General features: G+C 40.7%; 1 protein-coding gene across 1 annotated transcript in view; it reads right to left on the bottom strand.

Annotated features, from left to right (window-relative positions):
* Positions 1-2,711: 2,711 nt before the first annotated feature.
* The window catches only part of SLC6A11 (solute carrier family 6 member 11), a 57,082-nt gene continuing 42,585 nt past the window's right edge, over positions 2,712-17,208 (bottom strand). Inside the window, exons 8-15 of the mRNA XM_026046001.1 lie at positions 12,728-12,831; positions 9,411-9,535; positions 8,512-8,624; positions 7,497-7,634; positions 6,182-6,284; positions 5,320-5,420; positions 4,300-4,470; positions 2,712-3,324 (exon numbers count right to left, since the gene is read on the bottom strand). Coding sequence (XP_025901786.1) covers positions 3,172-3,324; positions 4,300-4,470; positions 5,320-5,420; positions 6,182-6,284; positions 7,497-7,634; positions 8,512-8,624; positions 9,411-9,535; positions 12,728-12,831 — 1,008 coding nt within the window. The 3' untranslated portion in view covers positions 2,712-3,171. The remainder of the gene's footprint in view (positions 3,325-4,299; positions 4,471-5,319; positions 5,421-6,181; positions 6,285-7,496; positions 7,635-8,511; positions 8,625-9,410; positions 9,536-12,727; positions 12,832-17,208) is intronic.

The raw sequence follows: 17,208 nt of genomic DNA, 5'->3' as shown, positions 1-17,208 counted from the left end.
TATAGTCAAGGTTTTTTCCAATTTTCCCCCATCATATTCTGTTGCCAAAAAAAAAAAAAAATTACAATATTACTAGGAAATTTGCCCTCCCACATCCCTCCCCACAAAAATAGTTTAAAAATGAGTAAAGTGTTAAAGGCATATATTAAATGGACACATTTACAAGCAGAGCACATTAATACATGATAATGCTTAGACCATGTCAGACTCCTGTATGTGTATAAAGCTACTGGTGAAGGGGGTCGTAGCAGCAGAGCAGGAAGCAGGTTAATTACAGAGGGCATCATTCCTGCACAGACACCTGGGCGAGCGCGCCAGGCCGAGGCATGCTGGCAAGCTGAGATGCACGGCTGCTCTTTACGCTACAGCAGCRAGCATTGAGATTCCAAGGGCAGTGCTGTGTGGCGATTCCGTTGTGTTTCTAGCGGGTGGCCAGCTGGGGCAGGAGCAGGGTTGCCCATATTGGCACATTTCCCTACAGGCACCCACGAGGCTACAGCTGCAGACAGCCTGGTGTTAATGCAGGCCAAGGGCCAAGCGCGACTCGATGCTCCATCTGCGTTGGTGTGTCCTTCACTCAGCACCGGTGCAGAGCCTGACTCGGGGAGCAGGCTTCAGCCCAAAGTCGACGGCAAGCTGCTGCCTTYGGGATCCAGTTCCGTGGCTTTGCTAGGTGGAAGGACAGAGGACTGAAAAGGATCACTCGACTGGAAATACTTGTGACTCACTGGAAACTCCAGAAATGTTGATTCCTGAATTTTGGTGCGGGCCTTGTGTCAGCAGCAGTGGCAGGCAGTGTGCAGACTGTTGTTGCTTCAGAGGATTTGGGGGAGTTACTCCCTCAGTCTGCACCTCTCGTTCTGGCTCTTCCCCACGCGTTCAGCCTGGCTGCGGCTGTGAGCAGTAACCCCTGAGCTGGGTGCCCAGCCAGAGCCTCCCCTGGGGGGCAGCCCAGGCAGGAAAGCGGCTCTGCCCCCACTAAGACCTGGCCTCCTCAATCGACCTTTCTTACATGTGTATTCATGGAGAGGCTCCACATAAAGCAGCACCTAAAACATCTGAAATAGAGCTGTGGTAGGGGAGGTCTCACTTTCGGATTTCTGCTCTACCACACCAAAAATATAAATACGATGGAATAAATGAATTAGACTGAAGAATCTGACTTGCGAGCAAGTGATTCTAGCAAAGATGCTTTCGTGGGAGGCAATTACGATACCATAAAGTGCTGGCTACGTAAGCACTTCATATAATACTAAGGTACTCCTTGGTACTCGTGGTGAACTTTCTTCCTCGAGCTGGAGGGCACCAGGACATCTCCTACTGCCCTTCCCAGTAATGCCACATGCTCTGTCTGAGCTTGGGTGATTTGGAATTCATCCCTGTTGTGACTTTGCTGCTTCTGGTGTTTCTCTCTTATACATGGTTTGATTACATGTTGTAAGTATTCCTRCACAGGTTTCTCACACAGCTATTAAATAAAAACATACTTTAACAGTTTGAAACGAAGACGGGAGAAAAGACAGGAAGTGCTAGCCTATAAATCTTCATCTTGGAACCAGCATTTGGATACCTCATGGTTCTGACCTTCCAACAGGTTTAAAATCTGCTTTAATTCAGAGGGCGTTTACACAATTGATGGAATAAACCAGTACTGTTCCCTTGCAGAAACAGTGAAGTCCCAACGTCCCTGTCCTAATTCCTTCCTGTGCACAATGTGTCCTTCACTCCTGGACATCCTGCAGAGCTCAAGGAGCCACCACTCCAGTCAAGCACTCAGTAACACCTGAGGTCTGAATGCCATTTAAGGTGGAAGAGCTGCTGCCTAATCTGAGAGGATGGAGATCCAAAAGAACAGAGCTGTATTTGTGCTGCACATGAGCATGCCAAGATCCTTGATTTCTTTTGACAGACATGAATAGGTGAACAGGTAGATAGAGGAAGAGACAGACAGGCCAAAATATTTGCAGAGAACTAAATATATTCTTTTTTGCCTCAAAACATCTCAACATGCATAAAGTAACCTCAGTCTCCTCCTGTTGCACAACTCCAGATAAGCGCAATCCATTTCAGGGTATGAGAAAAGTAAATCAAAGTGAAGCACTGGCCAGAGACTGGCCAGAGACCAAGGAGAACGAAAAAGCTTCAGAGGTCTCTTGAAGCAAAACTTCTCATGAACTTGGAGATGTGCAAGAACTGCAGAATTGATGGCTCCCAACAAACTCTGCATCCCAGCTCCAGAACAACAGCGACTCTGCCACGGGCCCATTCCACCACCTTCTCTGACCTGTTGGAAGCAGATGGAGGGGAAGAAGGGGAGGTAACAGGTTGAGGTGGTACTTTGTCGACTGCACAGAACTTGCCTGAAAGGAGCCTTGTTAGGGGTAAAGCTCCATCTTGCAGCTGCACAGCCAGGGAAAGGCCGAACCCTTCCAGGCCCAGCGCAAAAGCCACTACCCCAAATAGGAAAAGTGACAGAGCAGTGGAACAGGCTGCCCAGGGAGGTTGTGGAGTCTCCTTCTCTGGAGGTCTTCAAAACCCGCCTGGATGCCACCCTGTGCCACATGCTCTAGGTGTGCCTGCTTGAGCAGGAAGGTTGGACTAGATGATCTGTAGAGGTCCCTTCCAACCTTGAATATTCTGAAATATTCTGAAAAGTCGCCACTGATTTTCATGGACTTTGGATACACATTTCGACAGTGATACTTAGCAGCAGCTACAGGTGAGCCCCTCTCTCCCTCCATGATTTCTTCCAACATAAACAAAAGGACATTCTGGTCCCCTTTATATACATACATTGAAAGCTGAAATGGTCTGAAATGCTTACAGTTTAGAACACATGTATCTATACAACATCACATCTGCCAGAAATCTAAATAGAAAAGTTTTACAGCACATTATACAGATCCCTCTAACTTCTAAAAAAAAATTTACTGCAATCACCATATTACAGGAAGTCATCACTAATACACAATACTATTATTTCTTTTTCTTTTACATATTTATTACTTATATAGTCATTTAAAAAAATCACTTTTAAACAGGTATACAATGTTGACTTTAAAATTAACTGGTTAATAAAATTTTGTGCAAAACAAGCCAGCCTCTATAATTAAGTGAATTTATTTATTTATTTATACAAAAAAAAAAAAAAAAGGCAAAAAGATAGTTCTTTCAGAAATGTGTCTCCTTTTCTGTAATGGCTGAAATGGTGCCATCTCCTTTCAGTTTGGCGTCGCAGTCATTTATTGCTGCTATGTAGGCTGCTCCTCCAAGTTTCCCTCTCATTTTCAGATCTGAGCTAGGTGTAATCAATTTCCTGAATTTCTAGAAAATTGGAAAAAGTGGAAATCATTATCCTTTTCTTGCTCACAGACACAGTCCGACTGCAAAATCATCTTCTCCTTCATGTCTGTCTCCTTTCCTGTTAGTTCTACCAATAAAGGCGCGTGCCGCACTGTGCGGCTCACATCACACCATACCAGGGCATGAGGAGGGAGGCAAAGTCAAAGTACATTTTTAATACTGATTTAAGAGTAACATTCAGTTCATGAAGTGACTCAACCCAGTGCTCTAGCTAAGGCCTGGTTTAGGGGTGCCTCGTGGGTCTCATGGCAGTCAAGTATATGCACTGAGCAGGCTACACAAGAGACTGCCCAATATGTATTAACTATGGTAAAGAATAGAAGAAAAATATGCGTGTGTCCAACAGAGAATTTTCTCTAAGAATAGCACCAGGATCAATGTTGCTGCTTACAGCTTAGAGAGCAGAGGTGTTGCTGGAAGGTGGTTTCCTAGGAAGCTCCCAACTGTAATAAAACCCCCTCTAATTCAGGCATAGACTAGAGGGGGACAAGTCTGCAGTGCTTCAGGCGGCAAGGCCATGCAAAAGAAGGTTCTTTTAACAAGTGCCTCTTCCTTGGAGAAATGGATTAAGATTGAGGGGAACATTAAGGGAATACTGAATCTAAGGGAATACTGAATGGTAGGATTTGTAGAAAACTTCCTTTTAATTATACTGATAGAACTGTATTATGGACACTTCACTTTGACTTTCTCSCTCTATTTCTCACACAGATATTGGATCAGGAGAATTGTTTCCAGCTCATGGGGGAAAATCCACCAGTGACTGAAAGGCCTAAGCCCAGCTATGATTCAGACACCACTGGAAAAGGTATTTGGATCCTGCTGTAGAAAAGCACTGATTAAACTTGATTAATCTGTGCTTAATCTCATGCAGATGGATTCATACTCCCTTCCCACTTCCTTTCTGAGTCTGTGTAATCTGTGAATGTCCCTCACCTCTAAAAAGGTGCCTTCTGCTTTCCACAGCTTAATGCAGATCCACAGTGGGATGCAGATCATGGAGGAGAGCGCCATCATCCACCCTATGCCATAGCCCCAGTCAGGGTACGTATATACGTTGTTATATTTCAAAGGCTTGTATTTCACCAGGAAAAAGATGAAGATTCCCTGAAATAAACAAAATGTATTAGCAGTATTTGAAACAGCACTGTGTATGTAACAAGAAAGTTAGTGTTAGCCTAGAAAAGGGCAGTTTCTGGAAGACAGGAGGTAGGAGAAGCTTTGAAGTCAGAGGAGAAAAAAAAACACCACAAAATCCTCTTTTATAAGCAGCTGAAATAACACAGTTCACTTCTTCCACAGAAATTAACTACCTTTCAAGTTTAAATCCTGTTTACCTCTAGATGACAATAAAACCTGCACTTTGGGTGGAAAAGATTAAGTTTTGCTCTACAAAGGCAGCTGTGATTAAGCGACATAAGCGAGGTACTCCCCAGTCTGTCCCTAGAAGGGAAAGGCAAAATGTTTTGAGTTGCCCTAATCCACTGCCTGTACCTTCAGTCCTGCCTGCCAAATATTTCAAGCTCACAAAAGCTCAAATATATCTGTCTACAAGGGGCAGGTGCCTAAAATTAAGCAGTTCGTATCATTAAGTCTATGTAATATAGAAAAAGTTACTACTTCAAAGTAATGAAACACTGTATAAGTGATAGTAATTTTGTTTCAGAGTTGGAGAAAGTGAGTTACGATTTTTTCCAAGCTCTCAAATAGAATTGGGGGCACAGCTCAAGGACTGCCAGTTCCTGTTAGGCGAAGTTCCAGTCCTTCTTTTGCACCTTAGGCCTGTATGAACACATACATTCCACAATTTTTTACAGAACCTACAGTTTTTTTGAATGAAAACATATGCTACAAATCAACAGGCTTTTTTCCCCTCAACAGTTGCTGCAAATTTCTAAAACGCTGTGCAGAAAACCATATGTCTTAAGACAAGTTATTCAGATATTCTATACTTACTGCACAAATACCTGGAGTTAAGACCATCCAGCACCATTTRATCAATGACAGTGGTTTGTATCCAATCATATCTTCAATGTTATCATAAAAGCGATTGCTACCTGTACAGAAAGGAAAAGCCGTACACATAAAGCAGAAGTAGATGTAGAATGTGCTGTTTGCAGGAGGTTGTACAGGTTMGACAGGCTAGTATTTAAAAAGGAAAGGAGAAAAATGAAGGCTGTGCAGAGCTGTGAGGTCTGACGCTGTTGTCCCCTTCCCTCTCACATTCACCTCTGGTCACCTGCTCACATCTGTGGCAGGGATTGCTGCCCTTGGAGCAGGGATGTGTCACTCATTTGTAAACTGGTTCTGGACTCACTGGAGTTTTAAACCTCCATGAGGGAGGGAGTTGAAGTTACACAAGGGTAAAAGTTCCGCATTGGCTTAGGAGTGGAATGGCTCAGATGTGCCTTCCTGGCTGAGAACATCTCCCGGAGTACTGGGTAATGGGGCTCTGTGTGGGAGTAGTCTCAGCCCTCTGATCTTAAGCAGAGCCTAGGCTGACAAGTGCAGGATATCTGAACCCAATGGAATTATTCCAGGAGAAGAAAGGGTAATTAGTTCAGGGTGTTGCCTAATACTGGGAGACTCCTGCTTGCTAAGGCAGTGAGTTAAGGACTGCCCTGTGGAGAAAGGTGGAGGTCAGTCCCGGCAAGGGAGAAGAAGACAGTGTACTGGCCAGGACAAAATCCGTCCTGACTTTCAGCAGTGCTTGGGAGGGAGCGTGGGCCTCCCTCCATGAGGGTGAGAGGGCTTAGCTTTTGCATAAACACTAAACTCACATAGAAAGTCTAAAGCACAGCTCTCTGCAGCAACTCACCATAAACCCAGCCTATGCAGACACATTCAAATATGGCAACAAAAAGGAGACACATGCCACTGGCTGCATAGGAGTCAAACAGCTGAAAGACATACATGCCACCCTGCAAGACAAGAATAGGAGAAGGAAAAAAATAGTGTGAGCAGTGGTAGCAGTATTTCACAGAGATAAGGATTTCCATTAGGCAGTCAATCTGWTGGTTCCTTTACAATCTTTCTGAGCTCCTTCTGGAACACAGAATTTTCTTTTTTTTTTTTTCAGTCATTTCTTATTGCAAAGGATCCTTTTTTTTTCCATACCACCTAAGATTAGCCACTGAACCTGAAACGATGGGGCGCTGCATTTGACTTGTTTGCACAATGCTCTCCTACCTTTCCATCTTTTTCAACTTCATTTCTTATCTCCTCGGGCAAGTGCTTTTGATCTCCACATGAATGTCTGTTTTAATGTCTGTTCATTAATGTAAAAGTTAAATCCTGGGAAGGAAAGCAAGTGATAGCTACTAGAATCCCTATCCAATGGCATGTGTCCCTCCAAAGTGAGTACACTGACCCATAAAATTTGAATATAACTGTGCCAAATGTGCCAAATGTGCAACTGAGTTCTAAAATAAATCATTATTATTTGATAGAAAATGAAATAGTAATCATCTTTTTTTTTTTTTTTTTTTTGCCAGAAAGTCAAAATGTGTTTTCTGAATGGCTTTATAATAGCAACCTGTGCACTTCCGGAGAGGAGAGCGACAAAGGTAGGGTCCTGTTTCCAGTACACGTTTTCCTGTCAATGATCCTGTAATTCTCTGCATCCAGCAACGTCACAGRCCAAACAGGTATGATAAAAGGTAAGTATGCTAAACCTGAACATAATTTTACTTCCTCACTTATTATTTGATTACAACTCAATTATTTCAATTGGCAAATCTACGAAAGCATAATTCTTTTCTTCTTTTTCTGTAATTTTTCTCTTTCTTACAACAGACTGAACTGTTGTGAAGGTTTTCCAAAACATATTTTTTCTCTTCAGACTGACATGTTCAGAGTGAAAGAATAGACACCATAATCAGCATAGCTGGTGCAAAGAAGATAGAATTTCTTTGGCTATAGAACTTTCATTAGAATATATCTCAACTTTAGCTGAAAAATTGTGCATCCATTTCAGATATTATACAATAAATGAGAATAGTACAAGTATTTTGTACTGATATACCTGACAGAGAAGTTTGTCTATGCCAAATGTATGTTTATGGCTTGAATCTGCCATGATTTATGAAGAGACACCCATTTCCTGTTGTCTCCAGTAGTAAAGAACATCTTACCTCAGTTAACATTATGAGGCCAATGAAGTATGACACAATAGAAAGGCCAAGAATCAACAGTTCCCTTCGGTAGCCCCTTCGGAAAACCTTTGGGTACATGTCCACCACAGCAGTCACAATGCTTTCGACACACACAAACTAGAACAAATTACAAGAAAGTACAAATAAGTGTCTCCTGTGCCCTCTTGATTTCAATTCACTACAAAACCCTTCAAATACCCTTCTGTGTTCTCATCACAGAGGCAGATTCACATCTCTGAGATGCCTGTAAGGAGAAGGTCAGAAAGAGAGGAACATCATTTCAGAATTAAAAAGCTTCGAACTATAGACTTCTAGTTCACCATCAAATTCAAATATCTGCATTAATAGTATTTCAAAACTCACCTTGTAGAAGAGAGCTAAAAAAATAGTTAAATCTTTCTTGAATTGGTCTTAAATGATAAACAAACGTTTTCATAGGACTGCCCCAGATTTTCACTCTGGGCATCCTGCGCTTTAGTCACTCAGAGGATGACATGCAGGGCTCTGCACTGCTGAGCACTGGGTAACTTGACTTTCCATTCTTCAGAAAGGAGAAGTTCTGCAAAAATAGTAAGTGTCCAACCCATGCACACGTAATGGGTTTCCACTTGGAATATCGAGATACCTTAGAAACTTCGGTTTTTGCTATGTGATCTTCAGTTTCAAAATTCTTTGCAAATTGCTTTAAACGCAGGAGAAGGGGAAAAGTGGCATTTTACTGAATTGTGGATTTCAACCACCCATATTTAAGTTCACACTAATTTCCATGTTAACAATAAAAGTTATATTCATGCTGAATCGGTGCTTGCAGTACATGATAAAGGAATCTTCAACATCAGGTAAGTAATAATTAAAAGAAGGAATTTGAATAAATAGTTTTAAACAAGAAATTCAGTAAGGGTTCATTCTTTCGTCAGGTTAAATGCCATTAAGGGCATCAATATATAAATGCTACAGAATTTGACAAACTATTTAAATTGTGCTTGTTTCATACCTGACTATCTAATCCAAGGAATATGAGCATCATGAAGAACAGAGCAGCCCACAAAGGAGAAAGAGGCATCATGGTAACAGCTTTAGGGTAAGCAATGAATGCAAGTCCTGGTCCTGAAAAGGAAGAAAACAAAGGAAATAGTTTGTAGTTGATTGGTCTTTTATGAGAGATGAGAAAAGTAAATTATAATATTGAAAACCTTGACTGACTGCACATTTTTCTAATAGTATAAATAGTTGGTGATGAAGCTAATGAGTGCTGAGGACTTACCTGGCCCATCAGCTCTGCCTACATCCTCTCTAAATGATGTTCAAGAGTTCCAGTAGGTATCACTGTGCCTTAAGTTCTCCTGTTTCTTTGTGTAAATGGACAGCAAGACTCATATACCTTGGGTCTTGGGGGCTTTAGGAAAAGAGAACCATTTTCCATGACAGTATCAGTAAAGCTCTACTTGGTCTGCAGTTTTCCTCTTAACCCTGAATAAGAGGTCTCATGAGAGCCATTCCTCCTCAAGAGCTCAGCATTATACTGCTTTTCTTTCTGGGCAGCCCTCTTGCTTTTTTCTCTTTTCTGTTGAGCTTTGAGTGATACTTAAGGAAGTTACATCCACAAAGGCATTAAAAAGCTATGATCTTTCATTAGGCAACTAACCCTAAGTGATGGTAAGTTGAATTCTTAGTTTCTTGCAGCACTGGGCCTTTGTGCCGTTCTGGCTTTTGGATAGTTAAGAGTTCTAGTAGCAGTTACTCTAATGCATCAGGTAGCAGTTATTTGAGAGAAAATTCTGAAAAATGGCCTGAATACCCGTCAACTCCTCTATAAGATGTGGCACAGCCTAAGTATTCTGCCAGCAATCTCTAGGCACTTTTATTAGCTCAGAAAATTCTTTTGGAACTTACCCGATTCTGCGACTTCTGCAATGGGAACCCCTTGTTCATAAGCCATAAACCCAAGAACTGAAAAGATAGCAAAACCAGCAACAAAGCTCGTACCACTGTTCAAGCAGCAGAGCATGATGCAGTCTCTGAAAAGATAAATAGAAAACACCACAGAGTTGATCTCCTGAGAGTTTCTTTCACATACTGAGCCACACAACTAGCAGAAACCCAACTCTGTTGAGTTGAGAGACTAACTCTCAACCCAAGCTTGAATAAGCTCACAAATGATCAGAGACCTGAGAGCACGTGCAGGAAGACCCCTTCCTTTCTCGGTTTTTGACTACTCAAATTGGAAACCTGTTGTTACTAATTGTTCTTCAAAAGCATCTTCTAAAAGTGCAGCCAAATGAAGCCCTAATAAATAGGATTTTAACAAAAAAAAATAGTAGTTGTAATAATGTATTCCAGAGGATATAAACTCATCAACTATATAAAAGCTGTCACAAATTGTTTGTTGGAAAAAAATATTACAGTCAGACCTTAGCTAAATCTATTGCAGTATAATGGCAATTCACATGCATGCAGAATATGATCCTAGTTTTAGAAGCAAACTTTTGTTAGAAGCTATGGTATCAAAATTCACTATCCATTCTGTAATAGCAGCCTAAGAAATAGGCAAAGATATAATTGTATATATGGTCACTGATTTATAAGCCATATGGATGTGTATATTATGCAAAGAGATATACAGTCTAAAGCATGGTAGTGTTTTTCTACCTATATTGGAAGTATTACCACAGTAAATCACTTAAAACAATGTGAAAATATGTTTGGAGAATTGTGCTGTCTTTGCGTGGAGCTCAGTGAAGTATCGTTCACTCTGTTTTCAGAGACCTTTGGCCTCCTCAACAATAGAGGAGGTAGGTGTGATTTACCATGACAGTCAGTCTCTTAAGACTGTTTGATACAAGAGATGGCTGCATATTTGAAAAAGTAATACTCTAATCTAGATGTCTAAAAGTAAATTAGGATCCTAAAATACTGAAGCACAAAGCCAGCCAGTAGCTCTGTCARACTTATACCTTTGCCTGGCTTTTTCCTATCATGCTCCAGCTCTGAATGAAGTTTTCATGTACACAAGCATCCAACAGGTTCTGAATCTGCAGCCTTGAATTATTCAGATGAAASGCAAGACATTCATTTGGAATAATGTGAGGTTTTCATAAAAATTTGAAGGCTTCCCTTAATTTGCAATCACTTCGGACTTCAGTCAGGCTTTGGCTGACTTGGGTGATCTTTGGCTGATCTTGGGTATCACACCCAAGATACTTAAAAAAAYTGAAGGAAAACTGGATAAACATTGCGTTCTTTTTCCAGTGCTTCCTGGGCACTTGTGTTTTAAAAATCGTTGGTTTCACAACAAATAAATCCAAGTCCTGCTTCCTCTTACACGCCTTTCCCAGAGCAGGAAAAAGATAGAATCCCTTATCCTCACTGTGCCCGATGGCCTGCACACTGCTGAAAGTTCCTTCTGCCATTGTAAACTCCTGTTCCTCTTTTGCTTTTAGACTTGAAGCTTTATCTTGCACCGCGGTAAGTAGCAGTACCAGTACAGCCAACTCCTAATTTGCACAAAAGGTTCAGGTGTAAAACCTGTCTCAGTGAGGTGCAGCTTCCAGTGAGGCTGTGGAGTCGTATGGTTGCTCCTGGAGAGCTGGCTCTCCCGGTACAGAGTATGTGAAATATGGACAAGAGGCTTTTACCGTCCTGTCTGCTGCTGATGGATGGTGTTAAATTCTAACCTGAGAAGGTCTGAGCAGGTTAGTGTTTTAGCGAGCTAAGCAATCCTAAGAGGAAACAGCAATAGACCTCTTCTAATTTACTTTGAAAAAAACATTTCATACTGATGTTGCTACCGTTACTTTCATCTCTTCATGAAAGTCACTTTTGATATAAACTTTTGGAAAACCCAAGAGGACTTGGCCTCAAGTAATTTCTTACTATATTAGTGTATTACAGTGAAAATTAGTAAAGACATTAAAAGCTATTCAAAGATATGAAGTGACTTGTTTGCAACTCATTTACAATGTTAATGAATTAAATCAAGTTGATAATAAGAAAATCCTTGTGCTGTTTGGTTTTCTACTCCCTTTTCACATTAGAACACATCATGTCATTATTTTCCACTGTAACTTCCCCTTAGAATGTTTTTCTGGTCTGGAAGTGTATGTTTCATTTAGGCAATATCCGTCACTGGGTATTTCAAAAGACAAATCCATAGCTCATTGTTCATTGCTTTAAGTTCTTTTTTTTTAAGTTCCTTGGCTTTACCTCTAAAATTGCTGATCCAGAATTTAACTGTATAATAACTGTATTGTAAAAATAATTTCATTTTTAATAGAGAAAAGAGCCTAAAATAGGATATAGATGCCATTAACTGATTGTGCRTAATGTCTATTGGCAAAGTGCCTGAAATGGTGGTTGTTTGTTTCGGTTGGATATGTACATRTAGAATGGATTAAATAGTATCTATTGACTTAGATCATGAAGTTATGCATTAGATTGTGTGTTTATGAGTAATGAGTTAAATTATGCATTAATTTTTCTACAAAATATTTTCYTCTTCCACATGCTGCCTGCTTTCTCTCAAAAATTTCACGTAATTTACCTAAATTCCACAAATATCCAGAATGTGTATTTATTTGTGGTAAGGTCTGCCTTACCTAACCATATCTGCCCAAACAGTTTGTCATCTAAACTATTTCTGCATAATCAGTGGAGAACGAAAGATGCCTCTAGGCTCATTTCAACCCTTAATGGTTTTCTGGAGGTTCCTGTGCAAGGTTTTCTTTCAAATGGCTATGGTAAGAGGAACGGGGTGAGCCTCATTCTCAGGCAGGCTGTCAGCATCGTCTTCTACTATGCTTTAGCCAGGAGCCACGGATCTCTGGATAAAAGTGACACTCAAAACATAAACCAAGTTTGAATAACAATTTTTATACAATTTTCTAAAGCTGACAAATGATAGACAATTAACCGTGGYGCACACATGCAAATAAACATGTATGAAATTCAGTATGTTATGCAGACCAGTATGTGTACGTGCGTGTATCAAGTGAGCATTTGTGGCTGTACAAGACTTAGAGAGGAAAAAAAGGGAAGAAATCTCCAAACATTTGAAAAGAGTTCTTCTGAAGCAATTACAAAATACAGTATAAACCTGTGCATCTGCTTGTGAGTATTTATGTAAGCGGCTTCACAAAGGGTAAAGAAAAGTTCTTCTGTGTAAAGCTAAGCATGGAAACAGTTCTTCCACTGAAACTGAATGAAAATATTACCTGTAGCAGTTATTGTTATAGTTGTTGTAGCTTCCCAGGGCTGTCAAGCACCCCAGGCAGATTGCATAGGAGAAAAATATCTGTGTACCAGCATCCACCCACACCTGGAAACAAAAAAAGACATTACAAAAGGTCAAGAAGAAACTACCTRTGAACTCAATAGCCTTGTACATATATCTCAAAACCACTCGACAATTTTTTGCTCAAATTTAAAAGTACAGAGTGGGAAAACACTCTAAAGACAAAGTACACAATTCAGAGATAACACAGAAATGAAGACAAGCCAGAAAGGAGAAGAGACAGACTAACCAGGAATTTTTTTGCCCCCAGCAGTACCTGAGAGTGCCAGCTAGGCAGCTGGACATGGCTGTTCTGGTCACTGCATGATTAAAGAATCATGTTTCGGTAGCACTTACCAAATAAGTAGCCCTATAATATTACTGTAGCAATATWTATTTTTTAAACTGATCAAAATACCACATTCTAAATCAGAAAGAAAATAAATAAATAAATGCATGAGCTTACAYGATATGATTATTCTCTTCCCAGCAATGTCATAACATGGATACAACACGTGACTTTTTCATCTCTTCAGATAACAACATGGCAAACCAGCTTGTTGGTTTGAGCTTGTTTCACCAGAACCTTGGTGTGTTAGGGCTTGACAGCAGAAATGAGGATATTCTTTTAACTCCTGATCCTGCCATAAGACTGATGGCAACAACCTACTTAAACATTTGGACTGTTATTTCCAGCCCAGTAGCCTCCTGGCTTTCTCAGAGAAATGAGCTCCAGGAGACTGCTTTAAAGCACAGCAACCAAAGTGCTTTCCAGAGAAGGAGCAAAACGCAGCACGCTGATAACCAGAGGCAACAGCTGTAGCCATTAGCTCCCGTGAGCCTGCACCGTCTAAGAGGGCAGTTTCCACTCAGGTAATGATTTCATGACTATACTAATGGTAATGATGATCAAGAACACAGAAGAACATGAAGAGGATGTATTTGCTTTACATGTGATCAAGGCCTCAGTCTCTGGAGTTGCTGCGAGTCTTAGCATTTACGAATAACGTTAAGATCACATTTTATTTGCATCAGTGGTTTAAATGGTTTCACTGCTGTCACGGTGAATAAGATACAGCTGATTACATCTCAAAGTTTCACTACTTGCTAAGGAAAAAGCACCACAGAGAAAGCCTTTTGACAGACAGGCTCTTTAACAAGATTGGAAGCTCCCAAAAAGCTGCAAGTAGCATAGGTCAGCTGAAAATGCACGCTCTTCTGAAGCCCAAAGAAAAGCCAGGAAACTGGATCAGTCGACGTAGAGGCTGCTCTTTCCTTCCGTCGCAGTTTCCGCGCTGTTGCGGAGCACTCTGTGGCACTCAGATGAGCAGCAGCCCTTCCTGTTGGCTCACGCCAGCTCCACGGAGGTCTGATTATTCTTGGGACAGCAAGTCCCAGTAGAAATGGGGGCAAAGAGGGATTGTGCTCTGAAGTGAGAAACTCCAGAGCTGCTTGAGAAGTGGAGCAGGGAGAACTTCCCTCTGGAGGTCCTGAGTATCTTGTTCAAAAACAGATAAACACTTTCTTTTAAAGGGTTTCCTTCAAGGAAAACAAGTCTCTCTAGAAACGGTGACATCTAACAATGAATCAACATAAAGATGCTGTCAATGGAATATATTCTGTAAGGAAGTGCCCACATATGCTATAGAAGTGGAACCAGATTGAAGACCCCTATATTTTTGTTGCACTAGATTGCATCAAACAACAAATTCTATCACAGTTCATGCTAATGTTCAGAAGGAGAGGAGAAGAAATGTTAAATACTAAATGGAATTCAACAGAATCAGGGCAGGCTCTTGAATTTGAGTYACAGAACCAATGACATTTAATTTATGACCATTTTTCTATGTCAGGTTTGCAGTACTTCTAAAAGGACAGAAATATGTACATCTGATCACAGAAATGACAAATAGTGAAATGAACTTAGAAACCAGAGATAGTATTTTGATAGGTAGGTAAATATGAGAGATGGACCACGTTAKGTTCTGTCACAAGCCTGGCAGTGTTAAACTTTGAAGGGCAAGGACTTTATATTACCGCTCACTTTTTCAAACTCTTGCCCCAACAGCCAGTGACCACTGGACACGATACCAGACTGAGATGCCCATCAGAAGTGGGAGAGTTTGTTGGGGAACATGAAATATCAGGTAGTCTTAGCCCTGCCCAGCCATGGTCATTCATRAACAGCACCCTAGAGGAACAACTCCCCCTCAAACACACATATTTGGGGAACACAAATGGCCCCTTGTAGATATCTCTCAAAAATGCAGGCTCCATCCATCTGGCTTATGGCAACAAAAGCCTTATAAATTCTTTCGAAAGGCGCTGGATCACCGCACAGCACTATCTGGGTAACCTTGCAAAGTCTGGCTTATTCTGGAAGTTGTAACTTTCACCAAGTGCATGGAATGGCCGTAGCAGGATTCCGCAGAGCAATGACATTCTGAAGGCCAGAGATAGGAAGAGGCTGCCAATACAGCTGAAACCAAGGATTCGGGAACCAGCAGCTGCTGAAAGGCTGAACAAAAGCATGGAGTTTTTTTGGGCTTGATGTGTTTTTGGCATGAGCAAATCTCAGAGGAAAAGACCTGCACCAGAGAACATCCTGTTCGTATGCTTTATACCTTGAAAATCCTTTGGTTAGTGATATTTAAGTCAATGCAATAATATGCATTCCTAGATTTATGGGCGGAAAAATCTTTTACAGTCTCCCACTGACTCCCACTTTAAAAGATGGAATTAACTGTTTTTTGTTGTTGTTTTTTTTTTAACCTTTCTCCACTTCCTATTTAAAATGTTTCCACACTAAAACAAAGTGAAAATTAAAATTCATTTTCTTTTTTACAGCTTAATATCTAAAAAAAAAAATGCCAAAGAGCAGATCCTGCTCCCCGGTTTGAGGATTTCCTGATTCACAGCATGAACACATGTGCAGTGGTCTTGGCTGTGCTCTGCTGACAACTACCTCGTGTAGGAACACACACAGTGCCATGAAACAGAAGAATTTGGAGCATTTTACTGAAAACAGATCACAAAATATGGTGTTCAAAAGCTAAGAATACCTGAAAATTAAGCCTGGCTGCATAACCTTAATTTGACCTGCTTGTGTGGAAGTCTAGGCTACAGTCTTCATTTACATGATTACAGTGCTAGCCTGGGCTCTGCCCAGAGACATGAATCAAGCCAGTGCAATGGAGGGCACTGTTGTCTGGAGGCTCCCTTGCCTCCTTTGTTGCCACCACTGTAGTGCATGTAATGAATGAAGAAGGATTAAAAAAAAGGAAAAAGGAGGATATGCTGTAGTTAGGACAACAGAATGCATCTCCAGAGAATTAAGATTCTTTTTGTGCCTCTGCCATAAAATTCCTGTGACTTATATCCATAAATCACTTAAAGCAACCTTTTCACAGCTGTAGATTAGCTGAATTATCCTTAATTAATGACTGTCCATACCCAAGTACAAAATTACTGAGAATCCAATGTTGCAGCTAAGGTGAATGACATGAACATCTCAGATAGTAAAAAACTACAGAGTTCAAAAAGCCAAGCTCTACAAATTTCAAATTGGAAATCACCACGAGTGGCAACTTTGCATTTTAGTCTTTATATCTCTTTACAGCAGTAAGTTGGAATTGAGCCATTCACTGAAAACAAAGGAATGGTGTTTACGTAAGGCCGAGCCTTTTTTTTGTTGTTGTTAACCAAAATCCTTCTGGCCAGTTAAATGCTGAACTTGCTTGTCCACGTCACACGCCACCAAGAGTGGAGAAAGTCGCATCGAGTGGATGGAGAGGCAAATGCCGAAGCCCCTGCAGCTCTGTCTGCTGATGCCACGCTGAGCTAGAATGCGCAGGGATTTTAGATTAGTTGCAAAAAGCGCTGGAAATGCTTGTTCTGGGGACAGCCTCACTGACACCAGCTGACAATTCTGTCCAAAGGCCTGATTTATTCTCTAGCAATCCTCTCRTAATCAACTGTATTTTTTCTTCAACTATAGTCAACACAGTAAAATCAACAAAAACTGTGTTCTGCAACCACACAAAATAAAAATGAATTTCAATTCAAAGCACTTCTCTCAAGAACAACCCGTACACTTTGCAGGTATTGGAAGTGAATAAATCCATTCCTTGGATGCATTCTGCTCTTCTTCTGGCTACCAGTACACTGATAATGTATCTTATTCCTGTGAATCTGGCTGATTGAATCTAGTAAGAAAGAATAAACTTCATTATTTTCTTAAATAATCAACACAATTGTTGATTTCTTTCATTCTTTCATTCTTTTCATTCTTTCATTTCTTTTCATTAGAAATTAAAGAGATATTACATAGAATTAAACTACTGAAACCAGGGGTCACAACAGAAAGCATTTTCCTGACTAGGAAAACAAGAGTCTCCTGCTTGAAATGGAGAAAAAAAAATT

Source organism: Nothoprocta perdicaria, unplaced genomic scaffold (genome assembly GCF_003342845.1).
Source record: "Nothoprocta perdicaria isolate Ctin4 unplaced genomic scaffold, notPer1 scaffold_42, whole genome shotgun sequence".
In the NCBI taxonomy this organism is placed as follows: Eukaryota; Metazoa; Chordata; class Aves; order Tinamiformes; family Tinamidae; genus Nothoprocta; species Nothoprocta perdicaria.
This window is presented reverse-complemented; position numbering and strand designations above follow the sequence as displayed.